Genomic DNA, 14,782 nt, shown 5'->3' with positions numbered 1-14,782 from the left:
CCTTTTTAATGGTAAGCAATACACGTTGTCAAAGTAATTCTGGAGGTAGAAGTGCAGTACATCCTGTTTACTCAAGATTAAATGAACAAATAAGGGTAGGACTCCCAATAAGCCCAGTTTTTGCTTTCTTTGAAGAAATAGAACATTTTGGCCAAACTTTACACACTTAATACTAGTCTGATAGTCTTAAGATATTGTCATGATTACCAAGAATTGATGAAGTGTGGCAATTTTCTTGAAAACTATATTTGAAATGAAGGGAATGGAAAAACATAGGGAACGTTTTCATTAAATGCCAATATAAGAAGTATGCAGGTTAAGATACAACTTATTATATAATTTCTGCAAATGCTCCAAGCTCCAAACTGGCTTACTTTATTGTAAATCCTCCCCACCCCCCAACAAAGAATATTTAATTTCTCCCTTCGGGATTGCTCATTTTGTATCTTCTAAGCTACTTGAAAAATGTGATCAGTCTGTGCCAGGACTGCAATAGGGTAACAGTTAGTGGAAATAGCCTGCCCTGCCTCTGTTGGGAGGACTGTATGGAAAATATATTCCATTTTCAAAATGTTTCTGAAAGCACTTATTTGTGGAAAGGATGCTTGCCATTTAAAACTCTTCAGAAATGCAGGTTTTACAAAATACAAAATAATCTCCTGAAAGTTTGAAAGGGGAAGGGGGCTGTCGTGTGGGGGCGGGCTCATTTGCTGCCCACATCCTCCCTCTGTTCAGTGCGTTGTGTGCTTACGGGTTCCCTGGAGCGGATCACCATATAATTGATGTGCAGTCTGCATTGCTGAATCCTGGACTGCACCATTCTGTGTTCAAGGGAAGATGTAATCTGATCCCTCTGCTGCTGAGGGAGGAATCTGTTCAGTCAAGGCTTTGACAGGGCATAGTCTCCTCCAATAATCTTCTCGGTTCTCTCTCATTATTCCCTCGAGTTCTCCTCAGTCAAGCTGCATGTATGTATGTGTGTCCCGAGAAGCGGTTTGATACTGAGCTGCATTTGCCTTTACTGTGGAGTTTTGTTGCCGGTTCTGCTCCCTAATCTTCCCTTTCTGACGTGCCTGAGCATGTCCACATTAGAATCTGTGACATACCTACCTGAAAAAGGTTTATATTGTCAGAGACTGCCAAGCAGCCGGACACACGGGGGCACAGAATCACTGAAGGGGAAAAATACAGAAAATATGGGTTTCTACGGCACACTCAAAATGATTTTTTACAAAGTAAGTAATCTGTTTTCTTCCTGTGTTGTATGATTGTGTGTGTGTGTGTGCCTGCCTGAGAAGGAAAATCTGTATCATCAGAGATGGCTGCAGTATCCTCTAATTTTGGTGGGTGGCTGGATGGCTGGTATTCGGTTTTATATGGTGAATGTAAGCAAATAATGCAAAGACAACGTAAGCTGTAAACAGCTTTAAATTTAAAATGAAATGTGTATTTTAATCCGGGAATTTTCCACTAAAATATATTTAGACTTTAGAAATGTGGCTCCGTTAAATGCTGACCTGGAAATACTCTACCCTTAGTTGGCTTTTAGTGAGTCTTTTGCCTTTAATTTTTCTGTATCTTATACATTTTTCTTTTCTTTTTCTTTAGTTGACTCTTTTAAAGTCTAGAATCACTAGAATATTTAGGACTTCTATTTTAAAAGATCGTATTTACTTTCTGTGCCCCTTAAAAAATTGCAGAATTAACGTTTGGTTCTAAAGTCAGGATTTTCAGTAAACAGTATAATATTTAAAAGACTTCTATAGTCCTACAGAAAGTCCTTTATTTTGTAAAATATTCTGAAAATAAAAATCCTTTCCAAATGGTTCCCTTGATATGTATTTGGGGCATTTTTATCCATTGAAGGATTTCTAAGATGGAAATAAAGTTTGCTTTTGGTGGCAAATGGCATTTGCACCAATGTGTATTTGCAAGATACCCAGGGAAGTTCTGAAAGCCAGTATTACAACTTAATTAGAATGAATATCAAAGTTTCTCATATCAATTTTGAAAATAAGAATCTGTGCAAGTTATTAAAAAAGCTAGATTTTTAAGGTAATCTGTACCGACTGACCTTCCTGAGAGCTACATTTGCGTGTATGTGTACGTGTGTGTCTATGATTTATATGTATGCAAGCACGTGGCTATCTATATATTAAACCCTATATATTTATTTTTGGCTTTTATTAAAATTATTTGGAGAAAGAAAATAATGGTTTTTGAGAGGAATCACTTTAAAACAACGTAATGAGTACAGAAACTTCTGAAGGGTTGAATTAAGACCAATTCCATTTCTTTCCAGTAGGTATTTCTTGAACTAAGGCATAAATTGTGGACAAGCTTGCTGTACCCTCACTCTAGCTCCTGATATCATTAAGATCATCACTGTATTTTGGAAGACTTTTTCATGATGATAAAAATGTCTTTATTATCCATAGTGTGGTTCAAAATTTGTTAGAGTCTTGATGGTTCTCTTTAGTATTTATAATGCAGCATGCTGTTTTATGATGTTCCCATGTGAGGCAGTAGGTAAGAAACTAAGTCTGGTGCAAAGCAAGGGTTTTTACCTTATTCTAAAAATGAGGATAGCTCTCTATCACTCTGGGGTTACCTCCGCCACATAATTTTCCATAGTACAGTAATTAATTAGCAGACACAAATCAAAATAGAAAAAGTTGCATCTTATTAGGTCTTATTTTCTAGTTTTTATGACATATCTATAGTCAGATGACCTCAGTTAACAGATGGTGAAATATAAAAAAAATAAATATTTCAATATTGATGTTGACATACAATTCTGAATGTATTTACGGTATTATACATATATAGCATAAAGAGATACTTTAAAAGTATAGATGTTGGATATATATACCTTACAAAGATGTACGATTCGTTCTTTTTAAATGTTTTTGTTGATGTTGCTGAAATTTTCAAGTTAGAATATTTTGTCCTGAGTGAGCATCTGTCAGTGAAGTTATATTCTGTGTAAATATCAATTGATGGCTTTTTTCCACCTTTATTATACCATCCCCAGACCTCTCTCCTGTTACAGATTTACTTTTTTACTCTCATTGCCCATATTCATTGCTTTATGCCTTATTATAATTACTTTTCAAGATCATCTTATTTACATTGTTCTCTTCACACTTTTATAATAAATATGTGTTTTAAATTCGGTTACTGTTACTTCCATTCGGGTTTTGAAATTTTGATTTTTTTTGTATGTTTTATCTTGAAATACGTTTTTAAAGGAAAGTGATGATCACTAAGAGAGATACGTTAAATATGGTTCTTCAATGTGTGCATTAACATGACATTTCCCCCTGTGTTCTTAAACTGGGAAACGTGAAAGATATATGACTCTCAAGGAATATGTATGATGAATATCAGTTTTTAAATCACCATATGGTATTCTTCTGGACAAAATATTGGGGGGGTGGGTAATCACCTTTCTCGTCTTCAAAGAGTAAAACAAAGTAGAACTAGTAGAAGAAATCATAGAACATTTATTTTCTACATACATTAACTATGCCTAATTAATGAAAATTTAGGCTTATACAAATTTAAGAAATTTTTTTCACTAGTACCCATGCTAATGTTAAGACAGTTGGACAGGTGATTTTTTTTTTTTTTTTAAACCTATCTTATTTGCTTTACCTTATAGATGAAAAGAAAATTGGACCATGGTTCTGAGGTCCGCTCTTTTTCTTTGGGAAAGAAACCATGCAAAGTCTCAGAATATACAAGGTAATATTAACCATAATTGATTCTCTCATGATTCTTATGTTTCTTTAAAGAGTTGATGATTCCAAAAGCATTTCTTCCAGTTTATTCTCATAGAATTATAATGTTACTGGTACTGTTGACTCTGTAACACATTTTGAGATCACTGAACATTGAGAAATACATAGTCCCAAATAAGAAGAATGACTACTGCCGTAGCTTATATTTTCTTACTAATACTTTGAAATAAGACACAAGCAGAAGTTCTCTTATAAGCAGAATTTTTAAATCACAGTTTTTAAGGAATTCTAAAAAGTAAGTTCTAAAATATGAATATGAGCAAATATATCTTGTTACTATAGCAACAGCTGCTCTAGGGTAGATATTTATATATGCAAAATTGAAGATACATTTATTAGCAGTGAAATAAAACTCACAGTTACTAACTAAATCTTCCTGTGTTAGGAATCCCCTTTTATTTTCTTGGTATATCTTATGTTTTTAACACATCCATATCCACACCAGTAAATTAGGTTTCCATAACAACTAAATACAATTGTAGTCTTGTTTTGTGCACCATTCCATCATTTTTTGGATTTTGCATCAGTATAAAACTTTTCCCACTTTCACGCTAATTAGGCTAACTTAAGCACAATATCTATTACCCAGCCAATTAAAAATGGCTTTAGATGTTATTTGGAATGTGGTATTTTAAAATTTAAATGACAAAAGTATCTTCAGAGCTTTTTTTGGTCTTTTCTGCATAATTGTCACTTCTTCAAATCACTGATTAAAAGTTAGCTATAGAAGCCCTAAGAACTTCATGATGGTAACATTTCTTCTTTTTTCCTTAAATATTTTGATTTAGAGTTACGTTTATTATATAAGATGCAATAAATTTAACATTGCTCAGACTTAAGTTTCTGTGATGGAGAATTGCTAGAGATTGCATCTCTCTCTCTCTTTCTCTCTCTCTCTCTCTTTTAAGAAAGAGTTTATATTTTTACTTCATCCAGTTGTGGAAAATACTTTTTTAAAATGCTCTTCTATGAAATTTAGAAATCATAGAATTAAATAGTTCTCTATGCAAAAAATGCGGAGATGATGCAGAGGAGAGAAATAAAACTATCTCTTAGTTATTTAAGAAATGCTTTCAGTATGATTTCCCATGTTAATTGTTCCCCTCTTAGTTACCCTTTGCCTTTTGACAATTTCACTGTGTTTGGCACTTCCACCAGAGGGTGTGGGGTGATGGACACATGAAACTCTTCATTTTTGCTTTTTCCTTCTAGTCTTGAGAAAGTATTTCTTGGATGAGAACGTTGAGTTTAATGTTAAAAATGTACTACTTTTAATGTATAGATTGCAGTGAACCATATCATTTTGGTCTTCTATTAATATGGCTGATACCAGGACAAAGGTATTAAATTGTTCAGTTGTGTTTAAGGCAGCTTGTAAACAAATGCTGAATTTTTACTACAGAACACATTTTAAGAAAATCTGTCTTTAGTTGCTCACTTTTTATTGTGAGAAAATACCTGAAAATGTGCAAGTTCTGTTTTCAGCCTTTTAACATATAACTTACCAAAGCAAACCAAACTGCATATTGATTTCCATGTCTTTTTGGAGACTTTATCAGTATATATTTGATGCTTTTTAATTTTTTTGACATATTTTCTAATAATAAGAATGAAACTATGATTTTCTGTCTTCCTTATTAGAAAATTTATGATCACATTCTGTTTCATTTTGGAGAGGAAGACAGAGCTTACCTCTGAAATTTGATAGCCAGCATGGGGCGCCTGGGTGGCGCAGTCGGTTAAGTGTCTGACTTCAGCTCAGGTCATGATCTTGCTGTTTGTGAATTCGAGCCCCACATTGGGCTCTGTGCTGATGGCTCAGAGCCTGGAGCCTGCTTCGGATTCTGTGTCTCCCTCTCTCTGACCCTCCCCTGCTCACGCTCTCTCTCTCTCTCTGTTTCTCTCTCTCAAAAATAAGTAAACATAAAAAAAAAAAAAATTGATAGATGGGAAAATAGATTTAATTGTTGTATGTTAGAGATTATCTTGGATGTATAATATTAAAAGGTTTAAAGGTGGTGAAGATTTCTCTGTAAAATCTGGTGACTAAAATACATTTTTTAACAAAATAATGAAATACGCTGGATAGAAAAGGATTGAGGGTATTGTTTCATTAGTAATTTATCAGAGCTTAGATATTCAGCTAATAGGCTGTAATTTGTATGTTCTTCAGATATAAAACACTTTATTATCATAGCTCAATAAATTGAAGATTATTTTACAAATGTAACTATGAGTCTTCCTGAACTTTTTATTCAAATGTCTCCAAAATAGAGATATTCAGTATTTACCTCAATTAAATAATTTAATTATATATTGAAATTAGGAAGAAAGTTTAATATATTAATAACTTGGTTATAACTATACTTTTCTGCTATTAGTCATTTTTAGGAGAGTTGGACAGTTTTAGAGATAGATCATTTAGTCTTAACTCTTTGATTTTACTAGTGGCAGAATTGAAGGTTTATTTTCTGTAATGTCTCAGAGTTTAAATTATTCTATGAAAGTGTTCAGATGATCTCATTTGATTCAATTTTACATATCATATAGTAAGTTTTCAATACTTACTGTTTTGAGTAAATACATGTCTAATCAAGGCTTTTTCCTGTCAAATGTTATTTAGACTAAGCTTTATAAATAACAGTGGAAAGTTGGAGAGAGAGAGATAAATATTATAAATAATTTAGAAGGCATCTGAGTTGAAAATTAAGGAATAATGTGTGTGGTGAAATGTCTAAAATATATGAGCATACTGCTTCTACATATGAATTTTTTAAACCATTAATAAGTTTCACACCCTTTTTATACAGGAAATTTAAACTTCTATTTAATTAAGTCACTGAAGACCAGTCATAACAGAGGTAGAACCTGTATCTTCTAAAGAAATATTTTAACATTATTTGTATGTATCAACAAGTTGCAGTTTTGCCATAGAGATTCTGTCATGTGGTTGCAGTTAGCATTGCTGGGATAATAACAGGTGGCTATGTAGGAGGGAGGAAACCTGCTCTAAGAATAGCGGAATAGATTTTGTGTATCCTTGCTCTCTGGCAATAAGCAAATAAAAATAATAATTCTGTTGATGTTTGACATATGCCACATCACATGCTTATTTAAATTAGAGCCCATTATTCTTAACAAATACCTACCTTTGTTTCCACTCTTGTGTTTTTTTGTAGTACCACTGGACTTGTACCATGTTCAGCAACACCAACAACTTTTGGAGACCTGCGAGCAGCCAATGGCCAAGGGCAACAACGACGTCGAATTACATCTGTCCAACCACCTACAGGCCTCCAGGAATGGCTGAAAATGTTTCAGGTGACATGTCTAAACACAGTATTTGAAATGCTTCACTTAATTGCTGCAAAAAATAAGGGATTATTCAGCCATGAGAAGGAACTGTTACATGCTACACCATGGATGAATCTTAAAAACATTACGTTAAGTGAAAGAAGCCAGTCACAAAAATGACATGAAATATCCAGAACAGGCAAATATATAGAAACAGAAGATAGATTAGTGATTGCTATGTGATTGGTGAGGGGATGTTGGGACTAGCTGCTGACAGGTATGGGATTTCTTTCTGGGGTGATGGAAGTGTTCTGGAGTGGATAGAGGTGATGGTTGTACAGCAAGACAGGTGTTCTTGAAACCATTCAAGTGAACATTTTAAATGGTGAATTGGACCTTGTGTGAAGCATATGTCAATAAAAAAAGCTATTGAAGATAAGGGAGTTCATCTTAATTTTTAAACGCATTAATCAAGAGAATCCAGTGCTTATTTTGTATAAGTGTGTGTTTGTTTTGTTGTTGCTTTTTAGATAGTAAGACCTTTCTTCCTTTTCTCTTTTATGTTGGGGTTTCTGAATGTACTTGTTTTACAAAATTTCTTGCTTAGAAGTTAAGCATTTAGGAGTAATGTAGGAACTCCGCTAATTAGTCACTTGTGGTGATTTAGCCATCACTGTTACCCTAGTAGCCTCCAAGACTTTGATACAGCTTCTCTTCATCAGTGCCATGCTGGTGTATGGCTTGTTGTGTTCATATGCTGATTACTGTATTTTACTGGCATTTAAATTCTTTGAAAGTTTACCAGGAAGATTGGCTACAACTAAACCTCTGTTAGGAATTTTGTAAATCCTGGTAGTGATATTAAATAGATTTATCTCTTCTTCCAGTGAGACAATGCATATATATTAAGCATTTAGCAAAATAGTTGACCTAGATTAAACACTTAATTATTCTTTGTAAATATCAAATAATATAAGTTATGTGAAGTCATGGTATCTCTGATATTATCCATGACATTAATGTAAAATGAATATATTTCCTTACCTCTAGCTGCTTGATTGGTAGTATTTTATGAATGCATATGGGAATAAGAATGAGTAAGGGAAAAAGAAGATACTTTATTTGACTTTATTTGATATTTCAGATTTTTACAATATCCATTATGTAAATCCTTATAAATTAAATTCCTGGGCAAAACCTAAATAAATGTCCCAGTCTTTTTCTTCTGTAGCTGGAAAACTCACTTGAATCAGTGTTGTTTTTAAATGGATTTTAAAAATTGTTTTCTACCCTTCAGGTGATTTCAGAGAAACTAGGGTAACCTTTTTTTTTTTCAGTTGGTGACTGTAAGGTTAGAGCAGTGGTTCTTGACAGGGGGCAGGTTTTTCCCTCAGATGAAACAGTTTTGGTTGTTGCAACTGATGGGGTGGAGGGCAGGATGCCGCTGGCATCTGGTGAGTAGTGGCCACGTAAAGCACAGCCTCCTATAGCCGAGTGTTATCAGGCCCCAAATGTCACCAGTGCTGGGACTGAGGATGAAAGTTGTGTGTCACTCTCATGATAATGTTATAAGCCACTACAATCACAAAGAATTTTTCTTCTGTCTTCATAGTCCTGTGTTGATTAACCTTACCTTTCCCCAAGGATTAGTACCCCCCTTCCCTTCTCCCAGTTCTTTTACCTTAGGTTCCTGATTTTTTTTTAAATTTTAATTAATTTTTTCCTATGCATGAACTCAATTTTAATTTTTTTTATCATAGCCTTTCGATATGAAATGTATCCCATCAATAAGAGGTAAAAAGAAGAGTCAGACATTCATACAGTCACAAAGAAATACTTCAAAGATTTTTATCATCTCTGATTAAGCCAAGGAGATGGGAATATGGCTGTGTGTTGTCAAGCACACGCACACAGTGTAAGCGGCAGAGCGCTTGAGAATAACGCAGAAGAATTACTTAATATCATTTTTATAAGAAAGCATCGACATGATTGAAAATTTTACACTATTGGTAATAGTTCTCTCATCATTGTGGACAGCGTGCAAAATATTTATTTTATATGAAAAGCTTTATTTCTTATCACAAGGATGTCAAGTGATTTATTTTGTATGTGACATGGGCCTATTTTTTCCGGTGTTTTAGAGTACCAAAATATTCTTTGCTAGACATTTAGACTTTTCCCAATTTTAAGAGAACTCTCTCAAATATTGATTTATAGAAGGGAGGGAGTATTTGCTTTATTTTGCAGTGAGGATGTTTTCGGGAGTTCTTTGTAGAATGTTTACTTGTTCAGCTCATTCATGCTTTTCTTAATGAAATGTCCATGTTACCACATATTGTATGTCACCAAGTCTGAGATGCCTAATATCTAGGTTATTAGATGCATCCCATCTTCAGAAATCTTATTTGTAAAAAAAAAAACCAAAAAGTTTCTTACAATAAATGGGATTCAATAAATTAAAGAATATTAGGCTAGCCTTTGTTCTGTAAAAAAGCCCATTTGATTGCTTTTCGTATGAGAAGTAGATGCAGTGAAGACAACTTGTTCTTAGCTAATAGGAATAACAGGTAGAATTATCCCTCCAGGTATAGTGTTTTTTTCAGATAAATATTCTGCAACAAAGAAATCTTTTAGCAACAAAAAGTCAACTAAACAGGTGTATCAGGACCTTAATCTTTTGAGTACCATATCTGTCTCTTACACACCCAGGTCCTCATTGTTGTGCATTGCCCTTTATTTTCAGGGCTGGTGCCAAAGTAACTAGAGATGAATCACTTGCCTAAAAGCTTATAGGGCTTTCATGGCCAACTTGTAGAGAGATATAATTTCATAGTAAAGTAGGGGAGTCATGAGTTGACCCTGTGTGCTATAGTGGAGGGATAATTAGACTGGCATGATTTCTACAAATGTGCTGTGGGGGTATTTAATGATGACTTTTCCGTTGCATAACAAGCAAAATGGGAGAGCTCATCCCCTTACTGTTCTGCTATTGCTCCTAAGGCAGTGATACAGCATTGTTTTGGTCCAGCTCCATCTATTCCGACAAAGTACTCTGTACTCAATTTATAAATGGAATGAGAACAAATGATATACCATTTTGGATAAAGGGAAATTGAAACAAAATGGCATTGCAAAATTGAAGTGGAAATTCAAAACAAAACAAAAAACCGGAAATTTTGTACTGTGTAAATTTTTAGTAGCCATTGGTTCTACTTTTTTTGGCAGCCAGATTGATGCTTCAGGTTGTTAATTTGGGGGCAGAGGATTGGTCATTTTGTTTGTGCATTTGGGTGTTACATATAGGTTTTTTTACTTGAAAATTTTAGAGCAAGTAAAGGCATCAATAACATTATTATGATCTTATGTTGAAATTTATATTTAGAGGCATCCTGATATAAATGAGAAGCACATATGACTTAGAAGAAAAAGATCTTAGTACAAATTTTGGCTTTGCCCCTTAATACTAGCTAATTTTATTGGTATTACGTAACCACTCTTGCCTATTTTCATCCTCTGTAGGACAGATACAACACTAAAAAGTTGTCAAACAGGAGACAACATGTAAATGTGCTTAAAGCTTTATGTGGAAATAATAGTGGAGACTCAATGTTCGTTTCTTCTCTTGGTCAAGAAATAGCCTTTGTGAACCTCTGTTTTCTCAGGTCTAAAAAAGGGCTATTAAAAACAGCTTCATACAAATGTTATTAGCATTATTTTAATAAAAAAATTTGCATTGCATTAAAATAATGAATGTACTTTGAAAATACTAATACTCAAATATTTTTTAAATGATAAAGTAGAAAATACTTATGTGTTTTGACATTAAAAGTGGAGTAAAAACACTCTCTTGAAGGATTTAATTAAGTTCCACGGTAACACTTAGAAATTGTACATGTTCTCTGTTTTATTTAGATCTTTTTTATTTGCTAGTCAACAAAATACCAAAACAGGATTATGCCAAAATAAAATGAATTCAGTGTTACTTTGCAATTGTATTTGAGGCAGTATGATTAAGAAACCTTGTGTGAAGAAGAAAGTGTGTGTTTAAGAAAAGTCATGAGAAATCGGTTCTTTACCACATGAAATTCAGGCGTGGTACTACCGAAAGTCATAATGTGTACATATCTGAATGGGGTATAGAGATCATCCAGACTAGTAACCAACACTGTTTGTGAGTCACTTGCATCAATACTGGATGAGTTGTTTATTTAAAACACAAAATGTCCTCAGCCCCACCTTGACTACTGAATCATACTCTTTGATGATGAGTTCTAGGACTCTGATTCTTACACTCCTCAACCAGCATTTAGGAAACACTGGTCTGGACCAAGCCCCTCATTATACAGGTGGGGTCTCTGAGATTAATTAAGGGACTTTCATATGGTTCCATGGTGAGTTTACTGGTGAAACCCCAGCTCCTAATTGCAGTTCAGTGCTTCTTATATTCTTCACTACTACCTTCATTCTTTAATTATCTGAAATAAAATACTACTTTCGTGGGGAATTTTCAAGTTTGCATTTGCAATTTTGCCCACAAATTAAGTTTTGTTTCTTTTGATCCTCGCCAAATTTGGAATGTTTTTCCTATCTCCTTAAATAAGTTCTCACATAACTTTACCACGAAAGACCAAAGGAAGATGCTTTCATCCAGGACAACTATTTTTCAGAACAGAAATAAAATAATTATCAGAATTATCCAGCAATTTTGCAGATGCAGAAATAAGGCCTGCAGAGGTTAAAGTGTAATCTAATTAGTGTCAGTATCACCTCTAAAAGTTGGGTTTCCTGATCTGAAATTGACTGCTGTTTCCACTATTCCTCATTAAAGGAATGAGGGTTGTTGTTATTTTGTTTTAATATAGTCATTAACTGCTAGTTTTTCAAGTTAATACATACTTCCCTTGCTGGTAAACCATGTATACAAAAATTTGGAATCAGTCTTGGAGCCAAACTAAACCAGTAAGTCCTAGTAATACCATCAAATATAAATACCAGAAACACTCTCTGGAGATAATTTTGAGTTAGTGGTGGTGTGGTATTTCCTGACTCTTTGGGGATTCATTTATTTATTCAACAAATAATTACTGGTGCTAGGTTCTACTTTGGATTTGGAATACAATAGTGAACAAAACAGACCAAAAACTCTTTTCCACAGAACTTACATTATAGGAGAGGGATGGAATGGGGGCGGGGGGTTGGAACTGGTTTGCAGTTTTAAAAAGGTTGCCTGGAGTTGGTCTCAGAAGGACATAGGGAAGAAGCCATGTGGATATCAAGGGCAAGAATGTTCCAGGAACAGCAAGTGAAAAGGCTCTGAAGCGGAGCACGCTTGGTTTGTCTATGGCTAAAGCGAGTAAACAAGAGGGAAAGGAGTAGGAAATAGAACCTTGTAGGCCAACCCAGACTGGTTTTTACTTTTAATTTTTTTTGAAAAATGTTTTTAATGTTTATTTTTGAAAGAGAGAGAAACAGACAGAGCACGAGTGGGGTAGGGGCAGAGAGAGAGACAGACACAGAATCTGAAGCAGGCTCCAGGCTCTGAGCTGTCATCACAGATCCCAACCTGGGGCTCAAACTCATGAGCCATGAGGTCACGACCTGAGCCGAAGTTGGACACTTAACTGACTGAGCTACCCAAGTGCCCCTGGTTTTTACTTTGAAGTCAGAAGCCACTAGAGGGTTTTAAGCAGAAGAGCGAGTGATTTTTAGCAGTATCACTGACTGTTTTGTGAAGAATAGAACAAGGAAGGCAAAGGTGGAAAGCTGAGAGACTGGGTAAGAGGTTATAGGAATAATCCACGCGAGAGATAATATAGTAGCTAGGCCAATGTAGTTAACAGTCAGATTTTGGATATATGTTGAAGTTTAAGGCCTTAAAATTCATTGATGGATCAGAACCATCTAACAGTGGTGAGAATGGGAGAGTTAGGGATGACTCCAGAGTTTTGGGCTTGAGCAACTAAGAATAGAGTTACGGTTTACTGAAATAGGGAGGATTATGGACATGCATATTTGAAGAGAAAGATCGTGGATATGTTAAGTTTTTATTGCATATCTAAGAATACATGTTGAATGGGCAATTTTATATACCAATCTGGAAGAAATCCAGGCTGGGGAAAGGAAAGCTTTCTATATGGTTCATACCTTTGTCGAAACCATCTAAGGAAAGTGACTTTAAGTAATTAGACTATTGAATATGTGTGGTAGGTGGAAACAGTCTCATTTACTACCTAGCTTGCAGCCTGTGTTGCTAATCCTTGTCAGTGATATACTTTTTAAATAAAGGGTCACAAAGTAACATCTGTTGAATGTATGTATAATTTAAACACAGATATGCATTTAATTTTATTTGACTTGTTAAATCAAATATTGTTTAGAACAAAAACATTGTTTAAAATCCTAGAAATATTTTCCTATGCAAGCATAATTTTTGTCATGGACTTTGCTTAAATATATAGAAATTTCTGACATAGCTTTTAGTATTTACTTAAAATCTGAATTAGTTGTTTATTTTTTATTCTGGCTTTTCACATTCTACACCCGATCCCCTAAAGTCCTTGATAAAATACGTTTTCCATCTATTAGCAGTAATATATCATGTATTAATAATGTTTTTCTACCCTTTTCTTTCTTAAGAAAACTGTAATAATTCATTAACCGAAAAAAAGACATTAAACAAGTATATTGCCTTAAAGTAGAAATATTCATAGTAGCTATTCGTGTCATTAATCTATTTAAGGTACATAGAGTAGTAATATGTTGTAAGGTTTTTCACCCTATTACTGTAGAAGATTACATAGGATATCTTTATTTTTATATCAAAATTTAACCATAAAAACTTCCAAAAAGTGTTTCTAAGGCAAACAGTCATATATGCAAAAGTGTTTAAAAAGTTTTCAATAATTAAATTTAATTTAATTAAGTAATTAAGATTATTGTGCTATCAGGTTACTTAAAGCTGCATTTTAATCAAGTCAGCATAAGTTATCCGTTACCCAAATTGGATATGTCCTCATACTTGTGTCCATGAATGGAGGGGAACAACATATTTATGAAAACCCACCTTCAATTCTATGAGGAATCTATATCAATAAATTAGAGTTTATAGTATTGATAGTAAATGATCAGAGATGAGGGGAGATGATCAGTGTAAGTTTTGTTAAAGAGGCAAATTTTGAACTAGGATTTGAAGCTGTGTGAGAAAAACTGAACAAAACAGTCGAACTTCAAAGTAACTGCTTTTCATTGGTCATGAGTATGCAAATACATATATTTGAGTATTTTTTATTTCTGTGCATAAGTCCTCACCCTAATTAAAAAGGGTCCAAGGTGGGTTCTCAAGGAGAATCTTCTAGGTATGCAGGTATATAGAAGTAAAAGAAAATACGATTTATTAGAGTCTATGTTTCCTCATATTTGGTGGTAAAATGGGAAAGTTTCCCAGAGTTTTTATGATTAAGTAAGATAATGTTTGTGATAAGTACTTTGGAAATACTATTGAAATGTTTGATAGTAATAACATAATCTACACCTTATAATAGGAGTTTCATCTACAATGAAATTCATTGTAGATTCTAAAGGGACAAAAAAAATTTAAACTACAGTACTTTAAAAAGTATTCTAAATAAGGCTTCCTGTGTCCTGAGTATATCTCAGTTTTCAATTATTATCCATTTCATATATTA

The 14,782-nt window shown here is 34.0% G+C and overlaps 1 protein-coding gene across 6 annotated transcripts in view; it reads left to right on the top strand.

Annotated features, from left to right (window-relative positions):
• FBXW7 (F-box and WD repeat domain containing 7) overlaps positions 1 to 14,782 on the top strand; it is a 226,978-nt gene that overhangs the window by 193,088 nt on the left and 19,108 nt on the right. For 5 of the 6 annotated variants that reach the window (XM_060653999.3, XM_060653998.3, XM_060653997.3 and 2 more), the window contains 2 exons: positions 3,665 to 3,747; positions 6,983 to 7,124. In XM_060653999.3, the coding sequence (XP_060509982.3) occupies positions 3,665 to 3,747; positions 6,983 to 7,124 (225 nt within the window). Of the gene's footprint in view, positions 1 to 717; positions 1,236 to 3,664; positions 3,748 to 6,982; positions 7,125 to 14,782 lie in introns of those variants that run through there. The other variant, XM_060654000.3, reaches the window with a different exon arrangement.

This window comes from Panthera onca, chromosome B1 (assembly GCF_046562875.1).
Source record: "Panthera onca isolate mPanOnc1 chromosome B1, mPanOnc1 haplotype 2, whole genome shotgun sequence".
NCBI lineage: Eukaryota > Metazoa > Chordata > Mammalia > Carnivora > Felidae > Panthera > Panthera onca.
The sequence above is the reverse complement of the archived record's forward strand: the minus strand, read 5'-3'. Positions and strand labels throughout refer to the sequence as shown.